The 16,578-nt window shown below is 41.0% G+C and overlaps 1 protein-coding gene across 1 annotated transcript; it reads left to right on the top strand.

Annotated features, from left to right (window-relative positions):
• Window positions 1–507: 507 nt before the first annotated feature.
• On the top strand, window positions 508–16,245 carry LOC124547931. Its single transcript, XM_047125142.1, has 2 exons — window positions 508–745; window positions 15,620–16,245. The coding sequence occupies exons 1-2, from the start codon at window positions 624–626 to the stop codon at window positions 16,137–16,139; spliced, it is 642 nt and encodes a 213-aa protein (XP_046981098.1). The 5' UTR covers window positions 508–623; the 3' UTR covers window positions 16,140–16,245.
• The last annotated feature ends 333 nt before the right edge of the window (window positions 16,246–16,578 follow it).

Raw genomic sequence — 16,578 nt, forward strand, 5'->3', positions numbered from 1 at the left:
TATTGGCATTTTCCTGTTTGCTACAGTGTCAACTGTTCTCATTTTCTGTATTAAAGAATTATAAGCTGCTACTGTCTTGTCTTGGTTGCTGTATTCTTTACTTAACTTTGCAAGAACATCGTATGGCAACTATATTTTGTAATAAATTCAGCTAGATCTGTCCAGAACACCGTATTACATCATCCGTTTCAAAATTCAGTGTGTACGTAAAGACAAGAAACACTATACCGATCAAACACGCGAGTCAGACACGTTACAAGGGCCCTGTGTTCAGCAATTCCCAGCCCACCTGCTGAGATTGCACTCCCTGATATGATATGCGCAGACTTTTGCGCAGGAAAGCATTGCTTGTGTGCCAGCCTTTTAGTGTTCAGTTAACAAACATACGCCCTCGTGTTAGTGTTTCCCCTTATATACTACATTCTAAACTAGTGTAACAGTATACTAATAGACCTGCTTGTCTAAGATGGACGAATTGTCGATGATGGTTTAACAATGTCTTCTATTAAGATCGACTTGTTACATAGGTTATAGCACAGTCCAAGACTGTGGGTTATATATTGAATCGAAGCGGCATCTGAGTTTATTTGACAGATCGAATCACAGTATGCTTGTTTATCTTTATGTTTATGTACCTTGATATTGTTTTGTTTACTGTTGTGAATATGGCGTCGTTGGTGGCAGATTACAGTTCTACTGGTTCGGAAAGTAGCAGTGACACAGATTCAGAAGAAGATGTCGAAGAGTAAGCTTAGCACATATTAAGTATTTTCTGAAGCGATTCGTTCGCATTACGCAGAGTAAATATTGCGTTTGTGGCTCTGAATATTCGATGTTATTAATACACAATAACGAAAGTACACTGCAGCTGTCACTTTTGTTGTGTAACAAAATGCGCTAATTTTGTTTACAGAACTGAGTATACATTGGAGATTATTTTGAATGTATCAACTCGCATTCAAATAGTTTTACTTTTGTGTTTTTTCATTTGATAGTATGAGAAAGAATGAGACGTTAGCCAATACTGAAACACTTGGGCCAGTCAGGTTCTTGAAAGTTTATGCAGTTAAATACAGAAGGCTTTTCACATAAATTCTATTGTGTAGTAATTGGATGCAAATATGGCGTTAATATTTGTTTAAGAAGACTTATGACATCACTTGGAAGTATAATGAGTATTGTTGGACAGTTCTGTGACTATAGCTTTGAAGAAAATGTTCCTATTTTTAACAGTATTTCCTATCCCATAACGCCTTCGGTTATTGAAGGTTAGTTTGTGGTATTACCCTCTACCCCCCCCCCCTTCCCCCTTTCCATATCTAAATATTGCTTGCGTTGACAGACTGATCTGTAGCATAGCCTGAGGTCTGGGTCGGGTGGAAAGTGATAATTTGGTTGTAAGCTGGTGAAGCCAACAATTACAAATGTAGGTTTTTAGTAACAGAATGGTCTGTAGCATAGTCTAATGTTTACATTCACGACATATTTTATGCACTTTTCACCATACAAACTAGAACTGTACAGGAAAGTCAGGAAACCTTTATTAGACATTGGACAAGTCTCCAACGAATTTTGGTGCATGTTGTATACATAGGCTACCTGTTACAAACAAACTATGAAAAATGTGTGTGGTAGGAGGTTCCTCTATGTAACTTTTACCATTATTGAGCCAGGAAAGTTCTGTCACATGGCTTTCACCCAAGGGAGTGTGCTGATATTGCAAGTGTTGTTTTTGCCACTAACACTGGTTTTCGTAGGGCCTCCTTCCAGACTGATAAGGCTGCAGTATTGTGCTCCTATTTCCAAATCCAAAGCAGCAGTTCCAGATGACCATTTAGAATTGGGAGAAATGCCCAAAAAGTGTTTGTGTTAAATTCACACTTTAAATTGCAAAGAGAAAATGACAACTCAGCTGCAAAGCCAAAAACTTCTGGGACACTGTTCTGAAGGTTTTATTTTCACTCTGGATTTTGTTTTTGACAGCAAGTTTTGTTGTTTACCACACCAGACAGATTTGAAATAAAAGTCCATCAACAGTCTGAATTGTATCAATGTCTAGTGTAGAAGATAAAGCATGTCTCTTTCAGTTTGATAAAGCATTGTATGACCTACATTGATGCACCACAAGCCATCTTATGGTGTACAGTGGAGAGCATGTTGTGTACCAGTGTCACTTCCCCCCTTTTCTATTCCAGTCACGAATGGTCTGTGAGAACAACAACTGTTTATAAGTCTCTGTGTGAGCTCACCTCTCGAATTTTAACCCCATGAGGTTGTGTTTCTAACTAGACACAGCTGGGAGGAAGCATTACATAGGTTCTCTCTCCTACAGTGTACCCCTCAGAATTTTAACAATTGACCAAACTGATGCACATTATCTCTCTTTTAACACCTGCTACTGGACATTTTTGCACATTCTAAATGACCCTATGACGAAACATGTTGCACTTCTTTGGATCTTCTCTTTTAGCCCTGTCCTCCATTTTGCTGCAAGTTTGCAAGCACTGTAACATCTCTGTGTATAACAGTGCCATCTGCAAAAGTCTGGCAGAACTTCTGACATTATCTGTAATGTAATAAGTGATGGGTTTCGTAACATAATTATGCGATGTGCCCCAAGTTACTTTTATGTCAGAAGATTTTTCTCTTTTAAGAATGACCTGGTGTGTTTTGTTTGCTTGGAACTCTTCAATCAAATCACAAAGCTGGTCAGATATTGAATATGCTTGTGTTTCATTCATTGGGTGCCAGTGTGGTACTGTACCAAAAGCCTTCTGGAAGTCAAGGAACATGGCATCAATTTGGACATTAAAACAAACTGCCTTCTGGGTCTTGCGGACAAGCAGAGTGAGCTGGGTTTCACATGAGCAATATTTGCAGCATCCATGTTTATTTCTGCAAAGATTATTTTCTGTCTCCAGGAACGTCATAATACATGACCTTAAAAAATTTCCTAAATTCTACAGCAGACCGACATCAGTGGTATAGACCTGTACTGTTGAACGACTTTAGCTGCTTTTTTATCCCACAGTCATATATTTCGATATCTGGCATTTTGATATTCTTATGATGAATTATAAGTTATCAGAGGAGCTGCAGTGTATGTCCCTGTTGGTGAAGTAATTTTGAAAAAGGAAATAGTATTTTGGCCTTCTCTCTGTTATTTTTCCTTTTAATGCCATTATGGTGACAAAGTGTCTGAACAGATGGATTTGATTCATTTACCGATTCCATGTAGGACCAAACTTTCATGGGATTTTTTGTCAGATTGGTAGATAGATCCCCAGTTTAAAATTTGTTGAGTGTCTGACAAACCACTTTCCTTATGCTAATTTTGACTTTGTTCAGTTTTTGTTTGTCTATTAAGCTCTGCCTTCATTTAAATCTGCAGTGAATCTCCCTATGCTTTTGAAGCAGCTTTCTAAAATGAACAGCCGGATCATGGTTGTCTTTTCCACCCGTCACAATTTTGTGCAGTACAAACCTGTCTAAGGCATATTATGCAATACTCTTGAACTTTGTCCATTTTTGTTCAACATTTTCAGCCTCAGAGTTCTTGGCTTGATAATATGTGCCAAGGGTATTGGTCATCAAAGGTTACACATCTGAAGTTCATCAATGTTATCTACCATGAAGAGTCCATGCTGGTGACAGGTGTCAATAGAACAAGCCCCAATTCCCAGCTGATGTGCAGAAGCTGGCAGACCAGCATTGTCTAGCCAGAAGCAAATTCTTCTAATGAGTAAGGTGCTTATGTTCTTGCCTTACCTTAACTGACATTCCATTTAGGTAATCACTTATTCATGACAGTGGCATTAACCAACTGCCCATGGACAACAAAGCCATTGAGAATATGCACAAAGCAAGATATTACTGCACTTGATGTAGACCATCTCTCTTTCCCCATATGTGGAATCGACAGCTAACCTAGATGGTGAAGAATCTCTGTTTGGATTTAAAGCTAGTCAGCAAAAAAGAGATAGAACACGCCAGATTACGTTTTCACAACAGCAATCTACATCTACACAGATACTCTGCAAATCACACAAGTGCCTGGCAGAGGGTTATTCCAATCTTGAACAGCATGTAGAGAATGAACAGCAATACCTTTCCATGCGAGCTCTCATCTTCCTTATTTTATTATGAAACAATTGTACAACATTTTGTAAGATCATTTCAACTGTTTGCCTTTTTAGAGGACTACTACTGTGCTCGCTGGTTTGCTCTGGTGCTGACCTCAAGATTTCTGAACAACACAGATTTGGTGCTTACAGTATGGAGATATGTGCAATATAGTGGACACTGGAGAAATGATACCTATTCGCGCTATGAATTTTTCACCCGTTACAATTACCAAGTGCACTGCAATCCATCTTTTGCAGGTACTCAGTAGAGAACCTATTCTGTTCACCAGGCCACTCCCCCTCGCTTGAAGTAATTAGGGAAGGAGATGATATTTGGATGGATAGTAAAGTATGTGAAAATTCAAGCCAACAGAATTGCAGCTATAATAGCCAGTGAGGTCTATTGTTATGCAATGTAATGTCACAGTATGTGCAAGACCTCGCTGTTAAGCACAGGGGACCTCGCTGTTGAGGCACACAGCCATTAGTCATGGAGAGTAGAACTGGGTGATAGTGAGAAATTTTCACTCACCTCCCGACTGGAAACTAACTTCTTGTGGTAGGATTTAAACTCGGTGAAAGGCCTTAGGCTGCACATGAATGCCACATTTTGGAGGAGAAAAAGGGGGAAGTCCATAATTTGAATAGGGTGGGTAAGGGGTAAGATAGAGCACAACACGATAAACTTCAGTTACTAACCCTCTTCCCCGTGTCCTCCTTTAATAACAGCTCCCCTCAGTTATATAGATAGGAACTGTCCTTTCACTGAATCTTTCTCATGCCGTTTTCTGGACGCACACTCCAGTAGTTCCTGTCTCCAACTAACCTCCACTACCTCACTTCACTCGATTAATTTACACTCAAACTATCCGTGTGAGGTCACCCTTTAGACTGTTGGGCTATTATGTGCGATGCTCAGTGGAATAGCAGTTGCCTGTTACTGCTGTTGTGGAGTTGGTTCACATGCCTTTTGCATTTGTCTTTTGCTCCAATTTGTTTATGTACTCTCTTCGAGTCCGCCTCCATGAACCATGGACCTTGTTGTTGGTGGAGAGACTTGTGTGCCTCAGCAATACAGTACCGTACTGTAGCTGCCACCACAATGGAGGGGTATCTGTTGAGAGGCGAGACAGACATGTGATTCCTGAAGAGGGGAAGCAGCCGTTTCAGTAGTTGCAGGGGCAACAGTCTGGATGATTGACTAATGTGGCCTTGTAACATCAACCAAAATGGCGTTGCTGTGCTGGTATTGCAAACGGCTGAAAGCAAGAGGAAACTACAGCTGTAATTTTTCCCGGGGGTATGCAGATTTTCTGTATGGTTAAACATTGATGATGGTGTCCTCTTGGGTAAAATATTCTGGAGGTAAAATAGTCTCCCACTCAGATCTTCGGGCAGGGACTATTCAGGACGTCATTATCAGGAGAAACAAAACTGTCACTCTACAGATTGGAGCATGGAATGTCAGATCACTTAATCAGGCAGGTAGGTTAGAAATTTTGAAAAGGGAAATGGATAGATTAAAGTTAGATATAGTGGGAATTAGTGACATTCAGTGGCAGGAGGAACAAGACTTCTGGCCAGGTGAATACAGGGTTACAAATACAAAATCAGATAATAATAATGCAGGAGTAGCTTTAATAATGAATAAAAAAGCAGGAATGCGGATAAGTTATTACGAACAGCATAGTGAGCACATTATTGTAGCCAAGATAGACACGAAGCCCACACGTACCACAGTAGTCCAAGTTTATATGCCAACTAGCTCTGTAGATGATGAAGAGATTGAAGAAATGTATGATGTGATAAAATAAATTACTCAGATAGTTACGGGAGACAAAAATTTAATGGTCATGAGGGACTTGAAATTGATTGTAGGAAAACGAAAAGGAAAAGTCGTAGGCAAATATGGACTGGGTGTAAGGAATGAAAGAGGAAGCCACCTGGTAGAATTTTGCACCGAGTACAATTTAATCATAGCTAACACTTTGTTTAAGAATGATGAAAAAAGGTTATACACTTGGAAGAAGCCTGGAGACAATGGAAGGTTTCAGATAGATTATATAATGGTAAGACAGAGATTTAGGAATGAGGTTTTAAATTGTAAGACATTTCCAGGGACAGATGTGGACTTTGATCACAATTTATTGGTTATGAACTGTAGATTAAAACTGAAGAAACTGCAAAAAGGTAGGAATTTAAGGAGATGGAAGGTTGTAGAGAGTTTTAGAGAGAGCATTAGGGAATGGTTGACAAGAACAGGGCAAGGAAATACAGTAGAAGAAGAATGGGTAGCTTTGAGGGATGAAATAGTGAAGGCAGCGGAGGATCAAGTAGGTGAAAAGATGAGGGCTAATAGGAATCCTTGGGTAACAGATGAGATATTGAAGTTAATTGGTGAAAGCAGAAAATATAAAAATCCAGTAAATGAAGCAGGTGAAAAGGAATACAAATGTCTCAAAAATGAGATCAACAGGAATGCAAAATGGCTAAGCAGGGAAGGCTAGAGGACAAAAGTAAGGATGTAGAAGCATATGTCTCCAGGGGTAAGATACTGCCTGCAGGAAAATTAGAGAGACCTTTCGAGAAAAGAGAACCCCTGTATGAGTATCAAGAGCTCAGATGGAAAACCAGACCCAAGCAAAGAAGGAAACAGGAAGTTTCAACCCTTGACAACGCAATCGTCGTAGCACTCACACAGATGAAGCTGCTGAAGTTACTGTTCTCGCTTCCATTGCTATGAATCAACATGTGAGCACACGACAGCTTGAACAAGAGGTTGGCATTCCTAAAACCAGTGTACATTGTATTCTTACACGTCACCGGTTCCATCCTTACCTTGTATACCTACATCGAGAATTGCATGGGAACGATTTCCAGAATCGTGTACAGTTCTGTCAGTGCGCACAGCAACAAATCCTCGCCAACCCGAACTTCTTCTCCAATATTCTATTTACCGATGAATGTTCCTTCTCAAACAAAAGACACGTAAATACAAGGAACATGCATTATTGGTCCACCGACAACCCACGATGGCTTAGACAGGTGGAACATCAGCATCAGTGGGAAGTTAACGTCTGGTGTGGGATGCTGGGTACTACAATTATTGGCCCTTATTTCATCAATGGTAGTCTAAACGGCACAGTGTATGCCAGCTTCATCAGATGAATTCTTCCTCCTATTCTGGATGAAGTGCCCCTAAGAACCAGAATGCAACACGATGGACGTCCAGCATATAATGCCTTTCATGCACGTCATGTTCTGAACTGAAGGTATCCTGCCAGATTGATTGATTGAGGAGGAACAGTTACTTGGCCTGCTAGGTCTCATGATTTAAATCCTCTTAACCTTTTTTTTTTTTTTGGAGGGGGGGGGGGGATGCATTAAAGACATTGTCTATCACGATGTTCCAACAACTCCAGAGGACATGTTGTTGTTGTTGTGGTCTTCAGTCCTGAGACTGGTTTGATGCAGCTGTCCATGCTCCTCTATCCTGTGCAAGCTTCTTCATCTCCCAGTACCTACTGCAACCTACATCCTTCTGAATCTGCTTGGTGTATTCATCTCTTGGTCTCCCTCTACGATTCTTACCCTCCACGCTGCCCTCCAATACTAAATTGGTGATCCCTTGATGCCTCAGAACATGTCCTACCAACCAGTCCCTTCTTCTAGTCAAGTTGTGCCACAAACTCCTCTTCTCCCCAATCCTATTCAATACCTCCTCATTAGTTATGTGATCTACCCATCTAATCTTCAGCATTCTTCTGTAGCACCACGTTTCGAAAGCTTCTATTCTCTTCTTGTCTAAACTATTTATCGTCCATGTTTGACTTCCATACATGGCTACACTCCATACAAATACTTTCAGAAATGACTTCCTGACAATTAAATCTATACTCGATGTTAACAAATTTCTCTTCTTCAGAAACGCTTTCCTACCCATTGCCAGTCTACATTTTATATCCTCTCTACTTCGACCATCATCAGTTATTTTGCTCCCCAAATAGCAAAACTACTTTACGTGTCTCATTTCCTAATCTAATTTCTTGAGCATCACCAGACTCTATTTGACTACATTCCATTATCCTCATTTTGCTTTTGTTGATGTTCATCTTATATCCTCCTTTCAAGACACTGTCCATTCCATTCAACTGCTCTTCCAAGTCCTTTGCTGTCTCTGACAGAATAACAATGTCATCGGTGAACCTCAAAGTTTTTATTTCTTCTTCCTGGATTTTAATTCCTCCTCCAAATTTTTCTTTTGTTTCCTTTACTGTTTGCTCATTATACAGTTTGAATAACATCGGGGAGAGGCTAAAACCCTGTCTCACTCCCTTCCCAACCACTGCTTCCCTTTCATGTCCCTCGAGTCTTATAACTGCCATCTGGTTTCTGTACAAATTGTAAATAGCCTATCGCTCCCTGTATTTTACCCCTGCCACCTTTATAATTTGAAAGAGATTATTCCAGTCAACATTGTCAAAAGCTTTCTCTAAGTCTACAAATGCTAGAAATGTAGGTTTGCCTTTCCTTAATCTTTCTTCTACGGTGAGTCGTAAGGTCAGTATTGCCTCACGTGTTCCAATATTTCTATGGAATCCAAACTGATCTTCCCCGAGGTCCGCTTCTACCAGTTTTCCATTCATCTGTAAAGAATTCGAGTTAGTATTTTGCAGCAGTGACTTATTAAACTAATAATTCGGTAATTTTCACATCTGTCGACACCTGCTTTCTTTGTGATTGGAATTATTATATTCTTCTTGAAGTCTGAGGGTATTTCGCCTGTCTCTTACATCTTGCTCACCAGATGGTAGAGTTTTGTCAGGACTGGCTCTCTCAGGGCCTTGTTTCGACTCAGGTCTTTCAATGCTTTGTCAAACTCTTCACACAGTATCATATCTATTTCATCTTCATCTACATTCTCTTCCATTTCCATAGTATTATGCTCGAGTACATCGCCCTTGTATAGACCCTCTATAAACTCTTTCCACCTTTCTGCTTTCCCTTCTTTGCTTAGAACTGGGTTTTCATCTGAGCTCTTGATATTCATACAAGTGGTTCTCTTTTCTCCAAAGGTCTCTTTAATTTTCCTGTAGGCAGTATCTATCTTACCCCTAAAGATAAGCCTCTACATCCATACATTTGTCCTCTAGCCATCTCTGCTTAGCCATTTTGCACTTCCTGTCGATCTCATTTTTGAGACGTTTGTATTCCCTTTTGCCTGCTTCATTTACTGCATTTTTATATTTTCTCCTTTCATCAATTAAATTCAGTACCTCTTCTGTTACCCAAGGATTTCTATTAGCCCTCGTCTTTTTACCTATGTGATCCTCTGCTGCCTTCACTATTTCATCTCTCGAAGCTACCCATTCTTCTTCTACTGTATTTCTTTCCCCCATTCTTGTCAATCGTTCCCTAATGCTCGCCCTGAAACTCTCTACAACCTCTGGTTCTTGCATTTTATCCAGGTCCCATCTCCTTAAATTCCCACCTTTTTGCAGTTTCTTCAGTTTTAACCTACAGTTCATAACTAATAGACTGTGGTCAGAGTCCACATCTGCCCCTGGAAATGTCTTACAGTTTGAAACCTGGTTCCTAAATCTCTGTCTTACCTTTATATAATCTATCTGAAACTTGTCAGTATCTCCAGGCTTCTTCCATGTATACAACCCTCTTTTATGATTCTTGAACCAAGTGTTAGCTATGATTAAGTTGTGCTGCGTGCAAAATTCTACCAGGCGGCTTCCTCTTTCATTTCTTCCCCCAAATCCATATTCACCTACTACGTTTCCTTCTCTTCCTTTTCCTACTATTGAATTCCCGTCACCCGTGACTATTAAATTTTCATCTTCCTTCACTATCTGAATAATTTCTTTTATCTCCTCATACATTTCTTCAATTTCTTCGTCATCTGCAGAGCTTGTTGGGATATAAACTTGTACTACTGTAGTAGGCGTGGGCTTCGTGTCTATCTTGGCCACAATAAAGTGTTCACTATGGTGTTTGTAGTAGGTTACCCGTACTCCTATTTTTTTATTCATTATTAAACCTACTCCTGCATTACCCCTATTTGATTTTCGCTGATCGTGCACTAAAACTGTTGTTAGTCAGACCATGATATTTTCATTTATTGCTTCTTTGCTAGTAATTCTATTTGCATCACATTTAGCAGACAGTATCCACATATGCTGCTGAATGTACCTACAAAATTATATCATTGTATGACATATAGTTCAGAAGATATGAGGGAAGGAGGAGATGAACAGGGAGAGGAAGAGGAGGATATGGACATAGAAAGGAAAGAGGAGGAGATGGGCAGAGAGAGGGGAAACAACAGACGGGGGGGGGGGGGGGGGGATGCATGAGGAGATGGACAGAGATTGGGGGATGGAGAAATTGGACAGAGAGAAGAGGGAGGAGATGGACAGAGAGAGGGGAGAGGAAGAGATGGACAGGGGGAGAGAGGTGCATGAGGAGATGGACAGAGTTTGGGGGATGAAGGAGGTGGACAGAGAGAAGAGGGAGGAGATGGACAGAGAGAGGGGGAGGAAGAGATGGACTAATAGAATTGAAATAAAGACATACCAGAGGAATGCTGGGAACTCAGCTAGTTTTAAACATTTTGTTAGGTTTCTGGTTAGGGATTGAAAATGATGATTCCTCAATGTGCTCATTATTTTAAAATGTATTACCCACCAGTCATAGGGAGCAGACAGAATTTGTCTACACCAGTTTTGTAGACTTTTTTTTATGATTTGGCAAAATTAATACTGTATGATATCTGGGGCTGCTCTGTCACCCTGGATGATAACGTGTGTGGAGTCCATCATGAAGAAATCATGTGGACATGCTATCACATGGACATTTAAAACCAGCTCCAGCCCCAACTTTGATGATGAGGATGGAGAGCTATCACTTCTCGTTCTGTGGCATTTCTTCAAGGTATGGCAAGTACATAAAATTTATTTGTTATATAAGGCACCCTGCACGCCACAGATAACTGTTTACCCACCTATAGTAAACATTGCAATAATCACTTATAAACAAAGAACTTCTTTGAAATTCAAGCAAAGAGCTATATTTTACAAACTGATGCAGCAGATATTGTGTTATACTTAGCATGCAGTAGATAAACACCCTGGTCTCTGAAGAAACCCAGAGTTATTCTTTTTGTTTTTAAAGGAAGTGTCCCCAATGTAGTTTTTAAAATTTCTTTTGCAACACAGGTATTTCATGCAAGCATCAAAATTTTATTGCAGTCTATACTGATGAATCTGAATATGAGGACTCTGTTTACTACTCAGATGTTTTCCCACACCAAGCCTCAGGATTTGCCTGCCAAAAAAATTCACAGTTCACATTGAACTATATGTGACCCAAAGGCACTGGAGCAGAAATGTCATGACAGAGGGAAGAATTTGCTCTGTTTACCTCAGTGCTCTTCAAGCAAATCAGCAGGTGTACCCAGCAGAGAAAATGTTCCAGATTATTAATCGTTATCTTCTCTTGCAACAATAACAGAAGAAGAAAGTAAGATTCTGCATGTTGGAATTCAGGGGAATGAGGAAAGCGACATACCACATTTTAACAAGAGAGTTTTATATTCAGATGTGAGGGCAGCAATATATTTTTTAAGTAGAGATCTGCCGTCTATTTTAGCTGATGATAAGGCGAGTGTAATGCACATTTAAAAATATTGTGTGCTGTCTGGACTGAGGTCTAAAGTTACAGATTGGAGATTTTAATGTGTTTCACAGGATTAGCACACTGTGTGTATTTACATTGATGTTTAACATTTTGCTCTGCCAGTCAGTGTCCATATTTTATTGAAATTTAAGTCTGCTCTATTAATACAATGTTGTTATTTCTGGATATGTGAGTGCATGCATGGGGTAAATATGCATATGTGTTTTTTGAATATGTTTCATATTTAACTTAGCGATATATTTATCATTTTGCGATTTTCATCACACTTGCCTTCACCTTTTTTATATTGGTACCACAGAAAATAATACCAATCTGCAGGAATCCTACTACCACCACCACCACCACCACCACCACCACCACAACCACCACCAAGCTTTAACATTGGTGCCATGAAATTGGGATTATGTTATTGAAATCACCAAATTTAAAGCAAAGCTTTGTATAGAATGAAGCTTTCACTTGGCAGCAGTATATGCTGTCTTGAAAATTTCTGGATTAAGAAGTTTCAATATTTTGTATACATTTCCCCCCATGAAATCATCAGTTTAATGTATGATGGTATGTGTGCTTGCATCGTATAGTGCATACTGAGATTCACATGTTTGTACATTTTTTCTATTTGTTGTACAATTACAATAATATCAGACTAACCAGCAATAAAAGTCATTTGAGGGAGGTAGCAACATGATGCAGATACAATCACAGTTGCTATCATCTCATTGGTGAGTAGAAGGATCATGTGACAATGAGAAAATGAGTTGTTGGAAGCAGGGGAAGGGAGAGAGGGGGGAGATAGAGGGGAGGGGGGGGGGGGGAGTGAGTTGTGGACAGCCAAACCAATTTGGTGAAGTAATACTGTCCCCAAAGGGCCTTCAGCTGTACACATCCCTCATGTCTGCATAATTTATAAATACACTCCTGGAAATTGAAATAAGAACACCGTGAATTCATTGTCCCAGGAAGGGGAAACTTTATTGACACATTCCTGGGGTCAGATACATCACATGATCACACTGACAGAACCACAGGCACATAGACACAGGCAACAGAGCATGCACAATGTCGGCACTAGTACAGTGTATATCCACCTTTCGCAGCAATGCAGGCTGCTATTTTCCCATGGAGACGATCGTAGAGATGCTGGATGTAGTCCCGTGGAATGGCTTGCCATGCCATTTCCACCTGGCGCCTCAGTTGGACCAGCGTTCGTGCTGGACGTGCAGACCGCGTGAGACGACGCTTCATCCAGTCCCAAACATGCTCAATGGGGGACAGATCCGGAGATCTTGCTGGCCAGGGTAGTTGACTTACACCTTCTAGAGCACGTTGGGTGGCACGGGATACATGCGGACGTGCATTGTCCTGTTGGAACAGCAAGTTCCCTTGCCGGTCTAGGAATGGTAGAACGATGGGTTCGATGACGGTTTGGATGTACCGTGCACTATTCAGTGTCCCCTCGACGATCACCAGTGGTGTACGGCCAGTGTAGGAGATCGCTCCCCACACCATGATGCCGGGTGTTGGCCCTGTGTACCTCGGTCGTATGCAGTCCTGATTGTGGCGCTCACCTGCACGGCGCCAAACACGCATACGACCATCATTGGCACCAAGGCAGAAGCGACTCTCATCGCTGAAGACGACACGTCTCCATTCGTCCCTCCATTCACGCCCGTCGCGACACCACTGGAGGCGGGCTGCACGATGTTGGGGCGTGAGCGGAAGACGGCCTAACGGTGTGCGGGACCGTAGCCCAGCTTCATGGAGACGGTTGCGAATGGTCCTCGCCGATACCCCAGGAGCAACAGTGTCCCTAATTTGCTGGGAAGTGGCGGTGCGGTCCCCTACGGCACTGCGTAGGATCCTACGGTCTTGGCGTGCATCCGTGCGTCGCTGCGGTCTGGTCCCAGGTCGACGGGCACGTGCACCTTCCGCCGACCACTGGCGACAACATCGATGTACTGTGGAGACCTCACGCCCCACGTGTTGAGCAATTCAGCGGTACGTCCACCCGGCCTCCCGCATGCCCACTATACGCCCTGGCTCAAAGTCCGTCAACTGCACATACGGTTCACGTCCACGCTGTCGCGGCATGCTACCAGTGTTAAAGACTGTGATGGAGCTCCGTATGCCACGGCAAACTGGCTGACACTGACGGTGGCGGTGCACAAATGCTGCGCAGCTAGCGCCATTCGACGGCCAACACCGCGGTTCCTGGTGTGTCCGCTGTGCCGTGCGTGTGATCATTGCTTGTACAGCCCTCTCGCAGTGTCCGGAGCAAGTATGGTGGGTCTGACACACAAGTGTCAATGTGTTCTTTTTTCCATTTCCAGGAGTGTATTTGGCATCCTTTTATGAATTCCCTCACTCTTATATCTTAAGAACCTGATGCCTTAGACCTTTTAATGGTAATGAAAGCTAATTTTATCAATACCTAATACAGGAACAGTCCTACTCATCAGTGGAGGGGGCTGTTTTCAGCCCAGGGAAAACCCCTGCCTGACCTTCTCCGCCAGTAACACCCCTCCCCTTCTCCACTCCATTAATTTTCACTGAAACAAGGCATGTTTCAACTTTGCAAATGTTATTTTTGATCATTACTATGAGGCCAGTGTTAAGGGAGAATATTGCTACAATTCTCTTGTTAAGGTGTTATTTTTAACCTGATTGACCTACAATAGAGGGGGTGTAAAACAACAGTCCATGTAAAACAACAGTCTAATCCTACAACATATAAGATAAACTGTTGCCAACCCCTGTGATGGGAGGAAGTAACATTTACCAGGCTAAGAATAGGGCATTTTTCATTGATACACAGCTTCCATTTTTGGTGAGATGACCAGCCAGTATGTGAAAGTTGTTTCAGTTTAACATATTTTAGCAGAAATGTTTTATTTATAGTAATTAGACATCTACACATTTTGGTTACAGTGATATAATTGTTGTACAGTTCAGTATGTCACCTGATTTCATCCCCAAAACACTGGAAGATTTAATGAATTACAAGTGGGTTGGTCAATCCAGTTCTTGTTCACAACCAGCCATATACATTCATGTTAAAATTGTATGATTTTACCACAGTTTTGCTCTTATATGAAGGGCAAATGGCAGGACAGTTCTATCTTATTGCCTATCATCACTCCTCATTTGCAGTTAGCTCACCGACAAACAGGAGAATAAGGAGTGTTGGTGTTAGTAGGGATTTAGCCCTCCCCACATGACTGGTCCATAAATGTTGACTTTTCAGGGCATAAAAAATGTTGCTGATATATCTGTGGGACACAACTGTACAGTAATATTGCTTGTGAGAAAAGACTTATTTGTTCTTTTCACTAAGTGCACGAGTCATATTCAGCTAGGGTCCCAATGACCATGATGTAGAGCACCTTAATACAAATGTAGTTATTTGGTGTCCAGTAAAGTGAGAGTGGCCTCCTCACTGCTACCTCCAAGACTAAGTGTAAAGTTTAAAACTCACTCACACATCATTAGCTCAAGTCATAAAGTGTTAACACAAGGCTCCCTGTCACATATACTGCCCCAAAACTGTGTGCGCACCTCATAACTACATGCACTTTATAAGGCAGTTGAGTAGCACAGTACAAAGGCTGTTGGATAGCCCTGAAGATGACTTTTTTAATAAAGATAAAAGAATAGAAATTGTAATCTGTGGCACACTTTATTACTAGCATTATTTGTTAAGTTCATAATTTACTGTACTGTTACAGTGAAGTTTAGTTAAATACAGGGCAAAACTTTCTATAATTACAACTTGTATCCCTTCATTTCAGAACGAACAAAGGAGGCTGCAGTTCTGAGAAGCTTCCTCATCCTGAGTTTGGCTCTGCTGGCATATCCTGCATGAAGAGTTCTGTGTTCTCTAATCCCTTTGTAGAGGCAGAAAATGCAAAGAAAGCCATTCTTGAGAAACATGTTAAAATGACACCAACAAAAGAAGAGATAACGATGATTAATGGGAAGAAAATATGTTGGAATTTCAGGAAAGGAAGATGTAGGTTTGGCCACAACTGCAAATTTGCACATGATTCTGATTTGCCAAATGTGAATACAGAAAATCAGTCTGAAAGTGGTGATGTATATAATGGTCAGACAGTTGTTTTACATGACAGTGTTGGAACTGGTGATTCTGAAATTAGCAAATGTAGTGAGAATTTACTAAGTGTAGTAAGTAAGAAAAAGAGGCCAGGTCTTGCGCAGGAACTTGTTCCTGGAAAGAAGGTACTGAAATTGTACAAAAAACAAAAAGTTAAGGATGGTATTTGGAGTGGTAGCACAGCTGGTAACAAGTGAAAATGTTTCTAACTGGAAATGAATTGCAGTTTTTCTTTTAATTATAAATATGAACTTCTAATATATACATTTTAGTTTTATTAAATGGTATTCTACCAACTTAAAATGTGTTTGATTTTCCAAAACATTATTTCAGTGTATTTGCATTTTAATTTCTTTGAGTAACCAAAATCCACTAGGAAATGAATGTTATACAAACAAGGATTTACCTTTGTGTGTGTGTGTGTGTGTGTGTGTGTGTGTGTGTGTGTGTGTGTAAGGCATCACCTACGAACAAATCTATGGTACTGCAATGGCAGTACCTTGCCTCCTAGCTGGTATCCCTGCAACAGATGTAGATTCAAGACCTGTCCAGTGCATCCTCTCACTACCACTGACCCCATTCCTGTCACTGGCATCTCCTGCCTCATTAAATGCAAGGCCACCTGTAAGAGCAGCC

Source organism: Schistocerca americana, chromosome 1 (assembly GCF_021461395.2).
Source record: "Schistocerca americana isolate TAMUIC-IGC-003095 chromosome 1, iqSchAmer2.1, whole genome shotgun sequence".
Taxonomy (NCBI): Eukaryota; Metazoa; Arthropoda; class Insecta; order Orthoptera; family Acrididae; genus Schistocerca; species Schistocerca americana.

Bases quoted from the DNA above. Each gene is read 5' to 3' on its own strand.
- LOC124547931 (XM_047125142.1), top strand. From the start codon at position 624: ATGTTTATGTACCTTGATATTGTTTTGTTTACTGTTGTGAATATGGCG. The intron at 746-15,619 runs GTAAGCTTAGCA...CCTTCATTTCAG, and splicing joins TCAGAAGAAGATGTCGAAGA to AACGAACAAAGGAGGCTGCA.